General features: G+C 53.5%; 2 protein-coding genes across 4 annotated transcripts in view; both read left to right on the plus strand.

Annotated features, from left to right (window-relative positions):
* Nucleotides 1–5,067, plus strand: part of Palm (paralemmin) — a 29,676-nt gene extending 24,609 nt beyond the window's left edge. For all 3 annotated transcript variants that reach the window (XM_013022858.1, XM_013022859.1, XM_013022860.1), the window contains one exon: nt 3,021–5,067. In XM_013022858.1, the coding sequence (XP_012878312.1) occupies nt 3,021–3,550 (530 nt within the window). In that variant the 3' untranslated portion in view covers nt 3,551–5,067. The remainder of the gene's footprint in view (nt 1–3,020) is intronic.
* Nucleotides 5,068–5,216: 149 nt separating this feature from the next.
* Nucleotides 5,217–18,026, plus strand: Misp (mitotic spindle positioning). The gene is made up of 5 exons (XM_013022795.1): nt 5,217–5,291; nt 13,585–15,319; nt 16,760–16,887; nt 17,081–17,119; nt 17,937–18,026. The coding sequence occupies exons 2-5, from the start codon at nt 13,630–13,632 to the stop codon at nt 18,024–18,026; spliced, it is 1,947 nt and encodes a 648-aa protein (XP_012878249.1). The 5' UTR covers nt 5,217–5,291; nt 13,585–13,629.
* The last annotated feature ends 1,193 nt before the right edge of the window (nt 18,027–19,219 follow it).

Here is a 19,219-nt window from a genome sequence, read left to right on the forward strand (position 1 = left end):
AAAAAAAAAAAACACCAGAAAACCAGAAGTGGTGCTGTGGCTCAAGTGGTAGAGCGCTCACCTTGGGCGGAAGCTGAAGAGCTCAGGGACAGCGCCCAGATCCGGAGTTCAAGCCCCATGGCTGCCCCACTCCCCCCCAAAAAAAAGAACTTGAAAGTGGGGGTGTGGCTCAAGAGGTAGAGTGCCAGCCTAGAACAAAAGTGAAAAAAAAGAAAACTAGCCAAGAGACAGCTCCTGGCTACTGGCACTCACTCAAAACAAAGTCTGTCCCAAAGCCCAGCCATGTGACCCTGGGCAAGAATGACCACGCCCATATCCTCATCCCTGCCCCCTCCACTTGTCCACCCCCCCCCACTGCCCAGCCCTGCCCCCCCCCCACTCAGGACCTGCCAGACTGGATTCTGGTTTCTTAGCAACAGCAAGTGATGGTTTCCATGCCAGCCGAGGGCTCGGATTCCTATCTGAGGGCAGCGGCTAGGGGGAACTAAGCCCCATCTCATGACGTGGGTGCGCCCCACCTGAGAGGCACCAGAAGGCTTTGAGGCGGGGACACCTCTCCCTGGGGCTGGGAAGCTGGAGTGGGGAACACTTTCTATCTGAGCTACATCCGGGAGGGGAGCCCCAACCCTTGGCCAAGAGGCCGCTGGTCCCTGTCTCCTCCCCAAGTACACCTGTCTTCTAGAAGGAGCTTCCAGGGCTGCCTTTGGACTGTGGCTCAGCATTCCTCTGGGTGCTGAGACTGGATTAGTAGAGAGTTCAGCACAGCTCAGGAAATGACTAGAGACCCAGAGGCACATGCACAGGCTCGGGGCATGTGTTAGGGAGATAAACAAAGCCAAGAAAACCATAGCAACTAGTAACTCCAGGCAAAATCAACATGTCTTCAGTGTCTACCAAATGAACCCGAGGATGTCTACTGGTCAGAGCACTTAGGACTCCTGTTCTTGGGTCCCTGGCTTGGGAGGGGAATCTTCCTTTGTCTAAGTTCTAGACTTGAAGAAGGAACAATGTCCAGCCCTGCCCAGCTGTGTGAATCTGGGCTAGGTACTTCCTGTCTCTGAAGTTTTATGATTGTCTTCAAACCTACTTTTCAAGGTAGTGGGCCAGGATTCAGGAGGCTGGAAATGCTTCCACATATGCTATAATGAAATCCCAATTCGCTTTTTTCTACCCTTGTCTTCCTTGGTTCCTAATAAATTGTTTTACATGGACAGGCCCCAGTGGCTCGCACCTGTAATCCTAGCTACTCAGGAGACAGAGATCTGAGGATCCAGTTCAAAGCCACTTGGGACAAGAAAGTCCATGAAACTCTTAACTCCAATTAATCAGCAAAAAGCTTTAAGTGGCGGTGTGGCTCAAGTGGTGGAGTCACAAACTGAGTGAAAAATCCAAGTGAGAGTAGAGGCCCTGGGTTCAAGCCTCAGTACTTGCACATGCAAATAAAGGAATAAATAAAATGCTTTTATACCACTTTGGCATACTTAGAGAGCTTTAATTACCCATCGGGGTTCTTTGTTTTTGTTTTTGCTTTTTAATTTTAATTTTTTATTTATTTTTGTTGGTTCTGGGGCTTGAACTCTGGGCCTTGGCGCTGTCCCTGAGCTCTTCAGCTCAAGGCTACACTCTGCTTCTTAAGTCACAGCGCCACTTCCAGATTTCTGGTGGTTCATTGGAAAGAAGAGTCTTGTGGAGCCAGGCGCCAGTGGCTCATGCCTGTAATCCTAGGTACTCAGGAGGCTGAGATCTGAGAATCACAGTTCAAAGCCAGCCGGGGCAAGAAAGTCTGCAAGACTTTTTTTTTTGTCGGTCGTGGGGCTTGAACTCTGGGCCTGGATGCTGTCCCTCAGCTCTTCAGCTCAAGGTGAGTGCTCTACCACTTGAGCTACAGCGCCACTTCTGGTTTTCTGTGGTGGTTTATTTCTGGTGGTTTATTGGGGATAAGAGTTTCATGGTCTTTCCTGCCCGGGCTGACTTTGAACCAAGATCCTAAGATCTCAGCCTCCTGAGTAGCTAGGATTACAGGCGTGAGCCACTGGCACCTGGCTGCGAGACTCTTACCTCCAATGAACCACCAGAAAAAACAGAAGTGGCGCTGTGGCTCAAGTGGTAGAGCGCTAGCCTTGAGCTGAAGAGCTGAGGGACAGCGCCCGGGGCCAGAGTTCAACCCCATGACCGACAGAAAAAAAAAAAAAAAAAGAGTCTCGAAGACTTTCCTGCCTGGGCTGGCTTTGAACCCTGATCCTCAGAGGCTGAGGAGCTAGGATTACAGGCATGAGCCACCAGTGCCCGGCTGGTTTTTTGTTTTGTTTTATTTTGTGGTCATGTGGCTTAACCTTGATAGCTTGGACACTGTCCCTGAGCTTCTTTTGCTCAAGGCTAGCACTCTACCACTTGAGCCACAGCACCACTTCCGGATTTTTCTTTTTTTTTTTCTTCTGTTTTTTTTTTTTTTGGGTCCGGTTGTGGGGCCTGAACTCTGGGCCTGGGCGCTGTCCCTCAGCTCTTCAGCTCAAGGCTAGCGCTCTACCACTTGAGCCACAGCGCCACTTCCGGCTTTTTTCTTTTTGCTTATGTGGTGCTGAGGAATCGAACCCAGGGCCTCATGCATACAAGGCAAGTACTCTACCACTGAGCCACCTTCCCAGCCCGGCTTCCGGATTTTTCTGTGTATATGGTACTGAGGAATCGAACCCAGGGCCTCATGCATGCTAGGCAAGCACTCTACCACTAAGCCACATTCCCAGCCCCTCACTTCCAGTTTTTTAGTGGTTAATTGAAGATGAGTCTCACAGGGACTTTCCTGCCTGGGCTGACTTCAAACTGTGATCCTCAGATCTGTCTCCTGAGTAGCTAGGATTACAAGTGTGAGTAGCTGGGATTGTAGGAGTATACCACCACATCTGGCCATCAGTGTTGATATCCTGCTAAACCTCCAAGCTGGTATGTCGCATCTAGGAGCCAGGCTCATTCTCTCTCTCTCTTTCTCTCTCCCCGTCGCTCGCTCTCCCCCCCCCCCACAGTGGTCCATGCAGTAGACGGTACAGCTGACAATGGAATTCACCCCTTGAGTTCCTCCGAGGTGGATGAACTCATCCATAAAGCTGACGAGGTCACGCTGAGTGAAGCAGGGTCCACAGCAGGGCCGGCAGAGCCCCGGGGGTCCTCGGAGGAAGCTGTCCGGACCACACCTTCCAGACGAGAGATTACTGGGGTACAAACCCAGCCTGGAGAAGCTACGTCAGGACCCCCGGGCATTCAGCCTGGTCAGGAGCCGCCGGTCACCATGATCTTCATGGGTTACCAGAACGTGGAGGACGAGGCAGAGACCAAGAAGGTGCTGGGGCTGCAGGACACCATCAAGGCCGAGCTGGTGGTGATCGGGGATGCAGCCGAACCAAAGGAGCCCGCCCCACCCAACGGCAGCGCCGCCGAGCCCCCCGCCACCGAGGGCTCCCAGGAGGAGAAGCCGGCAGGGCCCAAGGCCACGGCCTCCGACGCCCAGGACCTTGACATGAAGAAACAGCGCTGTAAATGTTGCTCCATCATGTGACCCGGCCCGGCCTCTCCCCTGAACCCCTGCACCCCTCCCTTCCCCACCCCTGCCCTCTACTCCACCGATACCCCACCAGCAGCCCAGTCCTTCCTGGAGTCTGCCCACCTTCGACTCACTACTTCACGGCCCCCTCCCCACCCCCGCCCCAAACACCGGGACACGCCTGAGTTCTCCGTGTCCCCCGAATTTCCTTCAGCTGGAAAAGAGAGGGGACAGGGGCCCTGCTGATCACCACACTCAACACTCACCCCGAATCACTGAGCCGTGCACCCCTTACCAGGTGAGGGAGGGAGGGATGGGCGGGCACGATTTTCCAGGAATGAGGGACCCCCCCACACCCCCAGGCCCCACCCCCCAATATCGTGGCAGCTCCACAGATACAGCTCACGCCCACCGTGGTCCTGGCTGGTGTGAACTCCATGCCGCCCTGGGCCGGGCTCGCCTGTGCCTTTCTGTCACTTCTAGAAGATTCTCAAAGGGGACTGGGAGCTGAAGGGTTCTTGGGGCTGCCCAGGTTTGGAAGTGGGGCTCCCTGGTCAAGCATTGGCCTTCCCAGTCGCAGGCAGTTGGGGTAGGGCCACACTTCTTTTGGGGGGACCTTGAGGTCTTCAAGTGGAGACCCCCTTGTCTGCCGTGCCCCCCTCCAGGCTTAGCCAGTGGCTAATAGAGCTGGGGGGGGCTGGGGACACATCCCCCACTGGGGAAGGGCCTGTCATCCCTGGGCTGGCTTCTAGACAGAGCAGGTTAGGGGTCTTCAAACAGCCTCCCCCCTTACATGAGGCAGGGGGCTTCTTGTCCTAAGCATTCCCTTTCTCCCCCCCCCCGGGCCCTCCTCCCTCCTGGTGCTAATTTGGGGATCCCTGGGAGTGACCTTTGGCCTCTCCTTTAGCCTACTTGGATTGGGGTTTTGGGGTCCCCCCTACCATACCCTGGAAATCAGACCCTGCTTACCAGCTCTGCAGAGAGGGTCTGGACAAGGAGGTCCAGCCTGGGGTGGGGTGAGGCCCCATGGGTTGGAGCAGGAGACTCCCCCATTTGCTACCCAGCCCCTTCTCCCCTGGCCTCCTCCCTGGAAGTGGCAAAGCTCCCCCATATACACATACCTGGAGAGCAGCCACACTCGTCCCCAGAGGCACATTCGTGCCCACGCACGCAGACACCCTCTCTTCACAAGCTGGCTTTGGGCCACCAGGCTCCATCTCGGCCCATCTCCAGGGCCTCTAGCCTGGTGCCCAGTGCTTAGACCATTTCTTGGTCCCATCAGCACCCAGAGCCACAAAGGAGGGTACAAGCCACCCCAGACGGGAGCCTGGCTCCAGTCTCTGTCACGCCCACTTTGGGAGGGGGGTGGGGGCTGGGGATCCTGCCATGGGATCCCCCCCAACCGCCTATCCCCACATCTGCCCTGGAACCGTGAGCCTCCGCTGAAGTGCCCTGGCTGAGTCCTGCTTTCGACCTGTGACCAGGCCCCTTGATTTTTCCCAGAGAAGCAAATAAACAGCGTGGAAGCCCCACTTCCTGGACTTCTTGAGTTTCATCCTGGGTGGAGAGGGGAGAGGGGTGCGGCCTGGACGGGGCTGGACGGGGCGGGGCCGCCAGGTACGGGAGCCATAAAAGGGAAGGCGCCAGCAGGGCCTGGGTGAAGCTGGCTGGTGTCACCTACCCACTACCACCACCCCTTACGGAGGAGGAGAGCCGGGCGCTTGTGGCCTCTACCTGCTTCTCAGCACCTGGCCAGGTAAGGCCTTGGGCCGCGAGGGTGGCTGCAGGTGACTCACTGGTTTCCTGGTTCCCGTGGGGCCCCAGGGCTATAGAGGTGCCACACCCTACCTGAGCTTCAGGGCTGCTTCTGCTGGCCTCATGGCCTCCAGGGAACAGCAGGGCCTGACCAGAGTCCCCACAGCAGAGAGACTGGATTTGGGGAGGGGGGGGAGCCTGAGGGGAGTTGGAGGACAGGGAGGCACATGCACACGCACAGAGACAGACAGACACACACACACACACACACACACACACCTGCTCAGCAATCCATTCTCTCTCAGACCCTGTTGCCTTGCCATAGATCTTATAAGAGCTTAGGAACTCTGAGTGGAAGGCCAGTTCTAGTCTGGGAAGGGAGGGGCAGGAAAATCGGAGCCTTGTGTCCTTCCTCCCCCTCCCCTCTCCCCCCTCCCCACCACCACCAGGACACTGTGTTCTGGTTCCTGTCCCTCTGGGCCTCAGTTTCCCCCCAGGAGTGGTCATGGAGTACCTATTTGCCTTCAAATCCCAGCTGGACCACTGTAGACGAATCTCACCTTACAGATCTGCCACTCGGGGATGAAGAGGCCGGAAAGGGGTGCAGGCAGAGGTGCATTGCTGAGCCCCATAATCTGGGTTGGCAGCCTCTTTATCTACAGCTGCTCTTAAGTCCCCTGAGATTTGGGAGAGTTTATTTTTGTGTGCCAGTATTTGGGCTTTTAACTCGGGGGTCTGAGTTGAGCCCTGCCCTTTTGTTGTTGTTGTTGTTTTGCTTAAGGGGAGTACTTTGAACCCCAGCTCCATTTCTGGCTTCTTTAGTGGTTTATTTGGAGATGAGAGTCTCATGGACTTTCCTACCCAGGCTGGATTTGAACCACGATCTTCAGGCCTCAGCCTTCTGAGTAACTGGCATTCCAGGCATGAGCTCTGCAGGTTTGCCTAGAAGGAGAGCTGGGGGGGGGGGGGTCAGAGGACCCCCTCCGTGGGGTGAGACATGGCAAAACCCCAACCCTAGGGGACACACAGCGCAGGGCTGAGCCATCCTGGCCCTGCAGTCTCTAACCCTCCACCCAGATTCGGCCTGAACCTTGCGCCCTCCTTGTCAGTGTTTTGGAGTATCTCAAAACCCCCCAGAAATCTCCTGTGGACAGGAGATTCCTGGGGGAATTCTCCCATGGCTCCATGGGAGTCAAACACCACAGCATCGCCTGTTTCCTGGATGGGAAAAATGAGGCTGGACTTAGGGCTTGGTGCCCAGCTCCACAAAACAGTCAGGCCCAGAGCCGTGGGCACTGGTGGCCGCAGGAGCGGGAAAGCTGGGCGGTGCCCGCTGGTGGCGGTGGTAACTTCAAGGCCTTTGAGATGAGTTCAGGCTCCATGGGCCAAGCCTACCCAACCCCACCCCCAGTCTCCCCAGCTCCCTTCCCCCCAACCTTCACCCCCCAGCCCCACCTGTGTGCGCACTGGGCCGCCCACTCTCCTCCCGGTGTCCTCTTTCTCCCTTCAACTCTGGACTTTGTTTTCAGAGCCTGGGTGGGGCTGGGTGGAGGGGCCCGGCTCCCCAGGTGGGGCCTCTTGTCTCCTAGCAACTCGGGGAAAGGGGAGGAGCCAGAATCGGAAGGTTAGAGTTCTAGGGGTGACCAAGAGGCCCCTGGAGTTGGTGGATAAGGCCGGGGTGAGGGGGTCCCACGCAGAGTGGGGCCTGCGTGAGGCTGTCTGGAGCCCGGGGGAGGGTCACGTGTCCTGGGCATGGTCAGCTTATTTGAGGGGCCTTCAAGGCACAGGGAGCTCCCCTCCCCCCATGCCTACCCCGTATTCTCTTCTCCCACCGCATCTCAAGCTAGTCTTTGCATCTTAGCTCTGAGATTTCTGGGGGTTTCCGTGTGTACCCCCAATCCTAACATCTTGAACCTCTAAATTTCCAAGGGAGGGACTAGCCCCACAATGACCCTATAGCCAGAAGCCATGAGGCCCCTATTTTTTTTCTGGGCACCCCTGGGGAGTCCTGGCCAATTATGCTGAGGGAGTGTCTCAGAGTCTGGGGCTGGGACCCCCTCCAATCTGGTCGGGTCTGGTGAGGATCAGCCTGTGAATGGGACACCAGATAGGGCTCAGGCTGGAATTCCCCATGACAGGGATGACCTTAATCCACGGGAAGGCTGGGGACTCCCAGGGGCCTCTCCCTGTGGGTGACCTGCTGGCCCCCAGGCAGCCTTTGCCCCTTGGGCAGTTGGCCAGAGGAGGCAGGTGCATCACAAAGCAAAGGAACCATAAATGAAGTTTCGGTCTGGATCCCAAGTTCGTTACAGGATGGGGGTGGGCAGAGCAGGACGGAGCAATCCACAGAGGCTTCCTATAGGAAGCAGCCAGTTGGGCTGGGAGAGGGCTCAGCTGTGGGAATCATTATCAACTTCTCTTCACCTTCCCCAGAAGAGCACTTGTCTTGGGGCTTCAGTTCCCTCTAAAATCAATCCGGGAGATGAGTGATCCTCATAAGGACTGAGTGCTCCTGGGGACACTAGTGGAGGGGGGGGCAGTTCCCCACTGGAGCCTCTGTGTATGCTGGTCCCCCTTTCCATCCATCATGGCCCCTTCAGGGGACCCTACCCTGACAGAAATAAAGTCTAGCCCAGTGCTGATGGCTCACACCTGTAATCTTAGTTATTCAGGAGGCTGAGATCTAAGGATTGAGGTTCAAAGTCAGCCCGGGCAGGAAAGTCCAGGACTCTCTTCTCTCCAATTAACCAGAAAAAAAGCTTGCAGTGGAGCCATGGCTCAAGCGGTAGAGCACCAGCCTTGAGAAAAAAAAAAGCTCAGAGATAGCATCTAGGCCCTGAGCTCAATCCTCAATATGGACATAAAAAATAATAAGGTCTGAAACCACTGTGAGAACATTTATTGGGCACCTACTATTTGCCAAGCTCAGCGTGCTGCACTAAGTAACATCTAGGCTGGGCACCAGTGGCTCACACCTGTAATCCTAGCTACTCAGAAGGCTGAGATGTGAGGATCGCAGTTCAAAGCCAGCCTGGGCAGGAAAATCTGTGAGACTCTTCTCTCCAATTGGCCACTGGAAAACCAGAAGTGGTGCTGTGGTTCAGAGTGTCAGAGTGCTAGCCTTGAGTAAAAGAGCTCAGAGATAGCACCCAGGCCTTGAGTTCAAGACCCACATGGACAAAAATAAAGAGAAAAGCAGAGGCTACAATGTCCTGTCCACCCATAGCCTTGAACTCTAGACCCACTGCCCTCTGAGACTCACAGGGAAGAATGAGGCAGAATTGGGGGTACCCCTATCTTTACCCTACCAGAGGGAAGAGAGACACTCACAGTCTGGCCACAAGACCCCTTCAGGTCCCCCAAAAGGTCTGTGAATATGATGGATACTCCTAAGGTAGGAGTGTACCTGTCTCAGGTGTGAGACGGTATGACCTTGGGTTGTCCTTCAGGGCCAGTACTGGGCTGGAAGAGCAGCTGTGTCTGCAAGACCTGTGTCAGTGCTTGGAGTACATGGTGTTGACAAAGCCACTTTTGGCTGTACTGGAGAATCACCTCAAAGTTTGTTGGGCAAGTGCTTTGTCACTTGAGCTATGTTTCCAACTCCCTTTTGCCTAAACTCTGGGCCTGAGCAGTGTCCCTCAGCTCTTCAGCTCAAGACTAGCGCTCTACCACTTGAGCCACAGCACCACTTCCAGCTTTTGCTGCTTATGTGGTACTGAGGAAACAAACCCAGGGCCTCATGCATGCAAGGCAAGCACTCTACCACTGAGCCACCTTCCCAACCCCCACTTCTAGTTTTCTGGTGGGTTTTTTAAATTGGAGATACGAGTTTCATGGACTTTTCTGCCCAGGCTGGCTTTGAACCTCAATCCTCAGATCTCAGCCTCCTGAGTAGCTAGGATTACAAGCATGAGCCACCAGCGCCCCACTATTTTTGAAGTAGAGTCTCACTTTATATTTGGGTCAGCCTGGACTGTGATCCTCCTACATTTTGCCTTTTCCTGTATCTGAGATAAGAGATGTGCTTCACCACACTCACCTCTGCAGATTGAAATGGAGTCTCACAAACTTGATATGCTCAAACTACAATGCTCCAAATCTCCGCCTCCAAAGTAGCTAGGATCATAAGCATGAGTCATCACACCTGGCTTCAGTCTTTTCTGGAAAGCCTGTTGTAGGCTCGGGTGGAGGAGATCCTGAATGATGATTTCATGCCAGGGGAGACACAACCTTCAACTGAAACATTTCCTGTTTTTTTTGTTGGTGGTGGTGGAGTTTTTAATGTTTTGTTCTTTATTGGTCGTGGGGCTTGAACTCTGAGCTTGGGTGTTGTCCCTCAGCTCTTCAGCTCAAGGCTAGCGCTCTACCACTTGAGCCACACCGCCACTTCCGGTTTTCTGAGTGGTTTATTGGAGATAAGAGTCTCATGGACTTTCCTGCCTGGGCTGGCTTTGAACCACGAGCCTCAGATCTCAGCCTCCTGAGTAGCTAGGATTACAGGCATGAGCTACCAGTGCCAGGCCAATGAAGCTGGTTTTGAACTATAGTCCTCAGATCTCAGCCTTCTGAGTAGGGAGGATGACAGGCATGAGCCACTGGCACCGGGCTGTCCATGAGATTTTTTTTGGGGGGGGCGTCCGGTTGTGGGGCCTGAACTCTGGGCCTGGGTGCTGTCCCTCAGCTCTTCAGCTCAAGGGTAGCACTCTACCACTTGAGCCACAGCGCCACTTCTGGCTTTTTTCCTTTTGCTTATGTGGCGTTGAGGAATCGAACCCAGGGCCTCAGGCATGCAAGGCAAGCGCTCTACCACTGAGCCACCTTCCCAGCCCCTGTCCATGAGATTTTTATCTCCAATTAACTACCCGAAAAACTGGAAGTGGAGCTGTGACTCAAAGTAGTAGAGTGAATACTAGCTTTGAGCAAAAGAGCTCAGGTCAGAGCCTAGGCCCTGAGTTCAAGCTCCACAACCAATAAAAAAATTTTTAAAAAAAGAAAAGCTGGGGTAAGGGCTGCAGACTGACTACTTTACAAGGCTAAGGCTCAGTCAGTTCTGTTTGGCTGGAGTTTATTGATTAAGTTTCCTTTTTTGTTTTTGTTTTGTTGGTTCTGGGGCCTGAACTCTGGGCCTGGGCACTGTCCCTCAGCTCTTCAGCTCAAGACTAGCGCTCTACCATGTGAGCCATAGCGCCACTTCTGGCTTTTTCTGCTTATGTGGTACTGAGGAATCGAACCCAGGGCCTCATACATGCGAGGCAAGCACTCTACCACTGAGCCACCTTCCCAGCCCCTAAGTCTCCTAATTATAGGTGTTGTTATTGGGGCTTGAACTCAAGGCCTTGCATCCTTGCTCAGCTTTTTGGTTTTGTTTTGTTTTGGTCATGGGGCTTGAACTCTGGGCCTGGGCATTGTTCCTGAGCTCTTCAGCTCAAGGCAAGCGCTCTACCACTTGAACCACAATGCCACTTCCAGTTTTTCTGGTGGTTAATTGGAGATAAGAGTCTCACAGAGGGGCTGGGGAGGTGGCTCAGTGGTAGAGCGCTTGCCTTGCATGCATGAGGCCCTGGGTTCGATTCCCCAGCACCACATAAGCAAAAAGAAAAAAGCTGGAAGTCACGCTGTGGCTCAAGTGGTAGAGTGCTAGCCTTGAGCTGAAGAGCTGAGGGACAGTGCCCAGGCCCAGAGTTCAGGCCTACGACTGGACCCAAAAAAAAAAAAAAAGAATCTCACATGGCCTAGTGGTACAAGGCTCACCTAGCATGCATGAGGCCCTAGGTTCGATTCCTCAGTACCACATACAGCACCACGGAAGTGGTGCTGTGGCTCAAGTGGTAGAACACTATCCTTGAGTAGAAGAAGCTCAGGGACAGTGCCTGGGCCCTGACTTCAAGGGCCAGGACTGGCAAAAAAAAAAAAAAGTCTCACAGACTTTTCTGCCCATGCTGGCTTTGAACCATGATCCTCAGATCTCAGCCTCCTGAGTAGCTAGGATTAAATGTGTGAGCCACTAGTGCCCAGCTTTTGCTCAGTTGTTTTTTTAAATCCTTTTTTTTTTTGCCTATGACTGGTGCTCTACCACTTGAGCCATGCCACTACTACAGCTTTTCACTGATTAATTTGAGTAATAGTCTTGTGGATTTTTCTGCCTAGGTTTTTCTGCCTAAGGTTCTTTGAATCTTGATCCTCCAGATCTCAGTCTTGTGAGTAGCTAGGGTTGCAGGCCTGAACTACCAGTTCTGGCCATAATCTTTGGTATATACAAATGGATGTACCACCAGCAGATTATGGCAGTAATAATATCACATAATCAGGGACCTTCCTGGAAGAGGTGTCGTATGAGCTGGGGACCCAGGTGGCTACAGGTAGAATAGGCTGTGCTGGCAATCTGGAGGGCTGGGCTGAGGTCACAGGGTGACCCTGAGCACCAAACCGGTGGACATCAAGAGATACAGCCAATAAAAGCTGGGTGCCACCTTGTCAAGGATACATGAGAGCAGGGACCTCAGGACACTGGCCTAGGGTGTCACCTTGAGTCCATGGCCCCTCCTGTGCCCAGGGACAAGGTCCAAGGTGTTGGTGGCTCATCCTGGCTTTATGGGGCTGTGGATGATACCTGCCAAGGGGGAGGTAGAGGCAGGGGGCAGCCTAGATGAGTGGGAGTGGGGCAGAACAGGATGTGGAAACCAAGAATCCAGATGCTGTTCTGCCAGAGGCCAGAGGCAGGATGGATCGATGAGGTGACTAAGCATCCGTGGCTCATGCCTGTAATCCCAGCTGCTCCGGAGGCTGAGATCTGAGGATCACTGTTCAAACCAGGTCAGACAGGAAAGTCCCCATGAGACTCTCATCTCCCATTAACCACTCAGAACCCGGAAGTAGCACTGTAGCTCAAATGGTAGAGCACTAGCCTTGAGCACAGAGAGGCTCAGGGAGCGCGCTCAGGCCAAGTTCAAGGCCTAGAACCAACACACACACACACACAGGTGCACACACACACACAATATTAGCTGATGGCCAATGGCTTATGTCTATAATCCCTAATCCTAGCTACTTAGGAGGCTGAAGATTATAGTTTGGAGACATCCTGGGCAAATTCATGAGACTCTAATCTAGCTCCCCTCCCCCCAACCCATCCCACTCCACCCTGCCCTGGAAATAGGAGTCTCCCAGAGTTTACTTTCTTTTTTCTTTTTTTTTTGTCTGTTGTGGGGCCTAAACTCTGAGTCTAAGCACTGTCCCTCAGCTCTTCAGCGCTCTACTACTTGAGTCACAGTACCACGTCCAGCTTTTTCTGTTTATGTGGTGCTGAGGAATCGAACCCAGGGCCTCATGCATGTGAGGCAAGCCCTCTACCACTGAGCCACCTTCCCAGCCCTCTCCCAGACTTTTCTTCCTGAACTTTTTTCCAATCTTGGTCTCCAGATCTCAGCCTCATGAGAAGCTTAGATTATAGGCATGAGCCACTGGTACCCAAATCACTTCCAGGTTTTTGCTGCTTCATTAGAGATAGAATCTTGAAGACTTTTCTGCCTAGGCTGGCTTTGAACCATGATCCTCATAGACAGAAAGTTAAAGGGCCTATCTGGCAAAGGAAAGTCCTGCAACTCATCCCTGTCCCTGAGTTTGAAAGAACCTCAATTGTAGCTCCAAGTTTTTGAATAATAAGCAGCACCTGTCTTGGCCATAGCTTGGGTAACAAGCCCTTTATCGCTTATGATTAGGAGTGTAGCTCCCCAACTCAGAAAGAATAGAGAGTTCCAAGTGCCAGTTCAAAGCCAGCCCTGGGGAGGAAATTCTATAAGACTCTTATCTCTAGTGAGCCACCAAAAGCCAGAAGTGAAACTGTGACTCAAGCAGTTGTTATCCTTGAGTGAAAAATCTAAGAGAGAGCGTTCAAGTTCCAGTACCAGCACACACCAAAAATAAATGAACAAAATAAAGGATAAAGTCTCATTTTCTGTTATTGGCCTGGTTGGGTCACTTATCTAGCTCTGAACCAATCATAAAGGCTAAAGGGCAGGATGCTATAAACTGGCCAGACAGGATCAGCGTGAAGAATGCTCTGATTGGCCTGCCTGAATCACGTCCCTATTGTTCCAACCAATCACAGAAGCCAGAGAGCAGAAGGCCGTGATTGGCCAGGCTGGGAGGGTCAATTACCCATTACATTACCTAGCTCTCAGCCGATCTCAGAGGCCATTTGCTATATAACCTCTAAATTTAAACGTAAAAGACTAGAAATTGTCCCTCCTCAAACCCAATGAGTTCATATCTTTTTTTTTTTTTCCTTCCCTTAGCAAGCCCAGAGGTCTCCATTCAAGGAATAAGTTCTCCTCAGGGAGATGGACCGGGTGACCAGATACCCCATTTTCAGCAGATCCCACTCAAGCCGTATCACTGGCCTGGCCCTCGAGGGAGACAACAGCTATGCCATTGAACTAGTGGGTGTGGGACCTGAGGCCAACAATTGGGGCCTGGATGCACCCCAGATGTGGGACACTGACCGTGAGGCCCAGCTAAACATGGGAAGGACAGGGGCATCTTGCAGCAGGCTAGCCTCCAGCCATCTGTCCCCTCGGCCCCTCTACCTGGAGGAAGATGATGACGAGGAAATGAAGACTTACTACTTAGATGCCAGTGAGACAGTCCTCAGACAGCCCCAGGACCTGGAGCAGGAGCGCTGGGCGGTCATCCAAGGCCAAGCGGTCAAAAAGGGTGGTACAGTGGCCACGCTCTGGGGCACCGCAGACCGTGGGGGCTCCAGATGCCCCAGTCAACCTCAGTCCCTTCCCCTGGAGGAGAATTTGGTGGACAGTGAGCAGATTGACTTTCTCGCAGCCAGACAACAGTTCCTGAGCCTGGAGCAGGCGACCCTGAACTCTGTCCCGCAGACTCCCCTAGGCAGGGCAGCCCCTCCCCGCACCACACCCGGGCACAGCCAGGCCCCCAAGGCCTTGAATGGGCCCCGTGTAGCCAATGGGCATGTGGTCCCTGTCACACCCCAGGTGAAGGAGGGGGTCAAGGAGAAGAGGAGCCATGGTTTGCCTGTGGAGCCCAGCCTCCGCAGCCCAGGCAGCCCTAGCTCCCAGAACCAGGTGCCATCTCCAGAACCTTCCAAGGAGACCCCCATCGAGCGTGAGATCCGACTGGCCCAGGAGCGGGAGGCCGATCTGCGGCAGCAGAGGGGCCTCCAGCGGGCAACCAGCCACCAAGAGCTGGTTCTGATCCCCACCAGGCCAGTGCTGAGCAAGGTGAACCTGGTGGAGCCCCCACGGCGGGACAGGGGCCGCCCGTCTCTCTACGTCCAGCGGGACATGGTGCAGGAGACGCAGCGTGAGGAAGACCACCGGAGAGAGGGGCTGCAAGTGGGTCGGGCCTCAACCCCCGATTGGGTTTCTGAGGGTCCCCAGCTCGGACTCAGTAGAAGCTTCAGCTCAGACTCCATCCTTGACCCTGTCCCCGATGCCCGGGCAGCCGATCAAGCTCCAGAAGTGAGAAAGGTCAATCGAATCCCACTGGATGCCTACCAGCCATACCTGGGATCTGGGACACCCCAACAAGAATTCTCAGCCTTCCGAGTGTACAGCAAGCTGGATGGCCCCTCCACAGAAGAGGCCAAAGCAGCGGCCCCTCTGAAGGCTACAGGATCTCCAAGGCACCGCTCAGAATCTTCTGTCAAACCCTTGAGCACAAAGCAAGCACCCTCCAAGCCCCCACGGGGGTCCCTGAAAGTCAACAGGGGTGTGGTGCGAAGGGAGTACTTCCTTCTGCGTCCCCTGAGGTTCTGGGTCCCCGATGTCCCCCAGCAGGCTGAGACACCCCATGTCTGGGGCTGGGAGGTGGATGGGGCCCCAGTTCTGAGGCTGCAGAGATCTCAGTCATCAGATCTGCTGGAGAAGGAGGTGGAGAATGTTCTGCGTCGTGAGAGGGAGGTGGCAGAGGAGCGGAGGAACGCCTTCTTCCCCGAGGTCTTCTCCCCAACACCAGCTGAAGACTTGGAGCAAGACTCCAGGAGCTCTTCCCGGGCGTCTGGTAAGGAGGGGAACAGGGCATGACTGTTTTGCTTGGGGTTTTCAGGGTGGAATAAGGAGGGTAGAGAGGTGAGGTTTGGGGGGGTGACAGTATCTCCCAGCCAGCTCCGTTAGCAGATTTTGAAGGGAAATGTCAGATTTGCCTTCAGGTCTTTGCTTTATGGATTTGAATGTTTTGTTATTAAATGCATTGTGTTTCACAGATGTTTATCTTTTTGGTTGGTTAATTTTTTTTTGGGGGGGGAATGCCAGTCCTGGGGCTTGAACTCAGGGCCTGGGCACTGTCCCTTACCTTTTTTGCTCAAGGCTAGCGCTCTACCACTTGAGCCACAGCGCCACTTCTGGGTTTTGTTTTGGTTTGGTTTTTGGTTGTCTGTGTGTGTGTGTGTGTGTGTGTGTGTGTGTGTGTGTTGGAGATAAAAGGCTCACAGGGGCTGCGAATGTGGCTTAGGGGTAGTGCTTGCCTAGCATGCATGAAGCCCTGGGTTCAATTCCTCAGTACCACATAAACAGAAAGGACTGAAAGAGGCAAGCAGTGGAGTGATTCAAGAAGTAGAGTGCTAGCCAAAGAAGCTCAGGGACAGTTGCCAGGCCATAAAGTTCAAGCCCCAGGACAAAGAAGAAGAAGGAGGAGGAGGAGGAGGAGGTGGGGGGGGAGGAAGAGAAGAAAAAGAAGAAGAAGGCGGGGAGTGTGGTCGTGGAGATGGGGGGGCAGGGATGGTAAAGGAAAAACAATGGAGGAGGCAACAATGCTTGATAAGAAATGTACTCATTACCTTGCTTGTGTAACTATAAACCCAATGTATGGTATTTTCACAATAAAAAAAAACATTAATAAAAAGAAGAAGGAGAAGGAGGAGGAAGAAGAAGGAAGAAGAAAGGGGGAAGGAAGGAAGGAAGGAAGGAAAGATCCCACTAACTTTCCTGCCCAGGCTGCCTTCAAACCGTGATCCTCAGATTTCAGCCTCCTTCGTACCACTGGTACCAGGCTCTTGGTTGGTCTTCTTGCTCAATACAAAATATTCTCCATAAGGCTTTGTGCTTTTTTTTTTTTTTTTGCTTGGTCAGTCTATCCAGTATTTTGTGAGTTGATTTTTTTTGGGGGGGTCCGGTCGTGGGGCCTGAACTCTGGGCCTGAGCACTGTCCCTCAGCTCTTCAGCTCAAAGCTAGTGCTCTACCACTTGAACCAGAGCGCCACTTCCAGCTTTTTTTCTTTTTTTGCTTATGTGGTGCTGAGGAATCGAACCCAGGACCTCATGCATGCAGGGCAAGCGCTCTACCACTGAGCCACCTTCCCAGCCCTTGTGAGATGATATTTTGATCACCTTGTCGCCATCTTCTTCACAGCTTCAGCCTCTCGGACAGAGGCCTGTGTCTCCAAGTTAAGGTTTGACAAGCATTCCACTCTCTCTAATCCTTTGCTTCTCTTATTCTCCACAGGTATTACAGGTAGCTACTCGGTGTCAGAGTCCCCCTTGTTCACCCCCATCCACCTGCACTCCGGCCTGGTGTGGACTGCGCAGGCCCCGACAGAGAGCGCTCCCGGGCAGAAGAAGAAGGAGCTGTGGGTGAGTAGAGTCTGTCTGTGGAGGGGCCAGACTGTGCAGGTACAGCAGATGGCTTTGAATTTGGGGGTGACCCTGGAACCTGGGGGTTACTCCCTGGGCAGGGAATGCCTCCCTTCTGCCCCAGGTGTGAACTTGAAGGCAGGCACGAGGGCAGGGCAGAAAGGACCTGAGCTCACTCTCATTCCTCTTCCAGTATGCAGGCATCAACCCCTCGGATCGTGTCAACTCAGAGGTGAGTGATCTCCAAGGACTCCACGCCCTTCCCTGTTCATCTCCTCTCTCCTCATCACCTGGACCTTTGAAGGCCTTTCTTCTCCCTGTGGGATTGTACTAGGTATCTGTTCCATTGGTCATGTCTGCCGAGGTAGATTTTGCAGTCATCTACTGATGATGTCTACCCTGGGCAGATTATAGCAAGGGATCTGTGTGCTGCCTTTTTATCTGATGGTGAAAATTATAGTAGATTAGACTCTGAACAAGGATGTTTCTTTTCTTTTCTTTTTGCCAGTCCTGGGGCTTGAAGCCTGGGTGCTGTCCTTTAGCATTTTTGGCTCAAGGCTAGCACTCTACCATTTGAGCCACAACTCTACATCTGGGCTTCTAGAAGCTCACTGGAGTTAAGAACCATGATCCTCAGAACTCAGTCTCCTGAGTAACTAAGATTACAGGCCTTGAGCCATTGGTGCTCAGCAAGGCTATTTCTCCCAGTCTACAACACAAACTCCTAGGCTGAAACAATCCTCCTGCTTCAGCCTCCCCGTGCTAGGATCCTTTGCCACTCTGTTTGGCAAAGGCACCTCTTTTCAAGGAGAGGTGGGGACAGCCTAGCTACCTCCAATGATTAGCAACATTGATCATCTATCATTCTCCTTGAGCTGCTGCTATCCAGCATGAACTTAGTCCTATTGCTGGGGGATAGAGGGAGAGACTGAAATAGAAGAAAATTTGTTCTTACTTTACCCCTGTTCCCAGCCTTTCCTGTAAATTGCCTGGGGAGATGGGGTGGTGGTCAGGAACCAATGGCGACCCCGGGCCCCCTTGTGTGGCAGGTGCTGGGAGCCACGCGGGTGACACGTCACAAGAACGCCATGGCGGAGCGCTGGGAGGCCCGTATCTATGCCAGCGAGGAAGAGGACTGAGCCTGGGCACCCACCCCTTGCCCTGCCCACACCCCATGGGAACTGCCAACACAGCCCTGCACCCCTCCCCTGCAAACGGGACCCGAGAAACATGGATTGTGCCCCAGAATTCCCCCTGCCGCTGCTTTTGGCTTAGAGGCTCTTCCCTTCCCTTCCCTCTTTCCTTTTTTTTTCCTTTTCTTTCCTCCCTCCTCCCTCTCTCTCCCTCCCACCCTCTCTCTCTCTTGCCCATTCTCAGAGCCTGGGTGCTGTCCCTGAGCTTTCTTTTTCTTTTCTTTTCTTTCTTAACTCAAGGCTAGCTCTCTACCACTTGAACCACAGCTCCTCTTCCAGCTTTTTACTGGTTAGTTGGAGATAAGAGTCTCATGGTATTTCCTGCCTGGGCTGACTTAGAACCTTTTTTTTTTTTTTGGTGGGTTGTGGGGCTTGAACTCTGGGCCTGGGTGCTGTCCCTCAGCTCTTCAGCTCAAGGAGAGCACTCTACCACTTGAGCCACAGTGTCATTTCCCGCTTTTTCTGCTTATGTGGTGCTGAGGAATCAAACCCAGGGCCTCATGCATGCAAGGCAAGCCCTCTACCACTGAGCCACCTTCCCAGCCCTGGCTTAGAGCCTTGATCTTAGATCTCAGCCTCCTGAGTACCTGGGATTACAGGAGTGAACCACTGGTGCCTCATTCTTCCTTCTGCTTCTGAGATTTTGCCTAAACACTCCAGAGTCCAAGGAGGGAGTGTCCCCACCATCAGACCTGATTGTTCTGCCAGTCTGAGGGTGGAGTGGCTGGCCAAAGAGAGAGGCACAGGCCCTGGGGTCTGAGGGAGGAGACCTAGGCCCCCTGCTGGGTTCTTCTGCAGCCCAACCCACCCCCAAACTTGTCCCTCGACCATGAAATAAAGGTGTATCCAGCTGCCTGCTCGGCTCTGCCTGGTGTGGATGATTGCCCTGAGCCTCCTCCCTCAGTCTGGACCACTTGGGCTTGGTGACAAGCTCCACATGCGCAGAAAGGCCATCAGGCCCCACATCACTCCTCCCTGTCCCAAGTGGTGCTTCTTAAAGTGGTGCTTGCTGAGCCCCTGGCTCCAACCTTGTCACACCAGGGGGGCTGAAAGTGTCACTAATTGAGCTCTGTGTGTATACGTACCAAGCTGGGTCATCAGGAGGGATGGATCCCATGAGCCAGAGATGAGATGCTGGA

Source organism: Dipodomys ordii, unplaced genomic scaffold (assembly GCF_000151885.1).
Source record: "Dipodomys ordii isolate 6190 unplaced genomic scaffold, Dord_2.0 Scaffold64, whole genome shotgun sequence".
NCBI lineage: Eukaryota > Metazoa > Chordata > Mammalia > Rodentia > Heteromyidae > Dipodomys > Dipodomys ordii.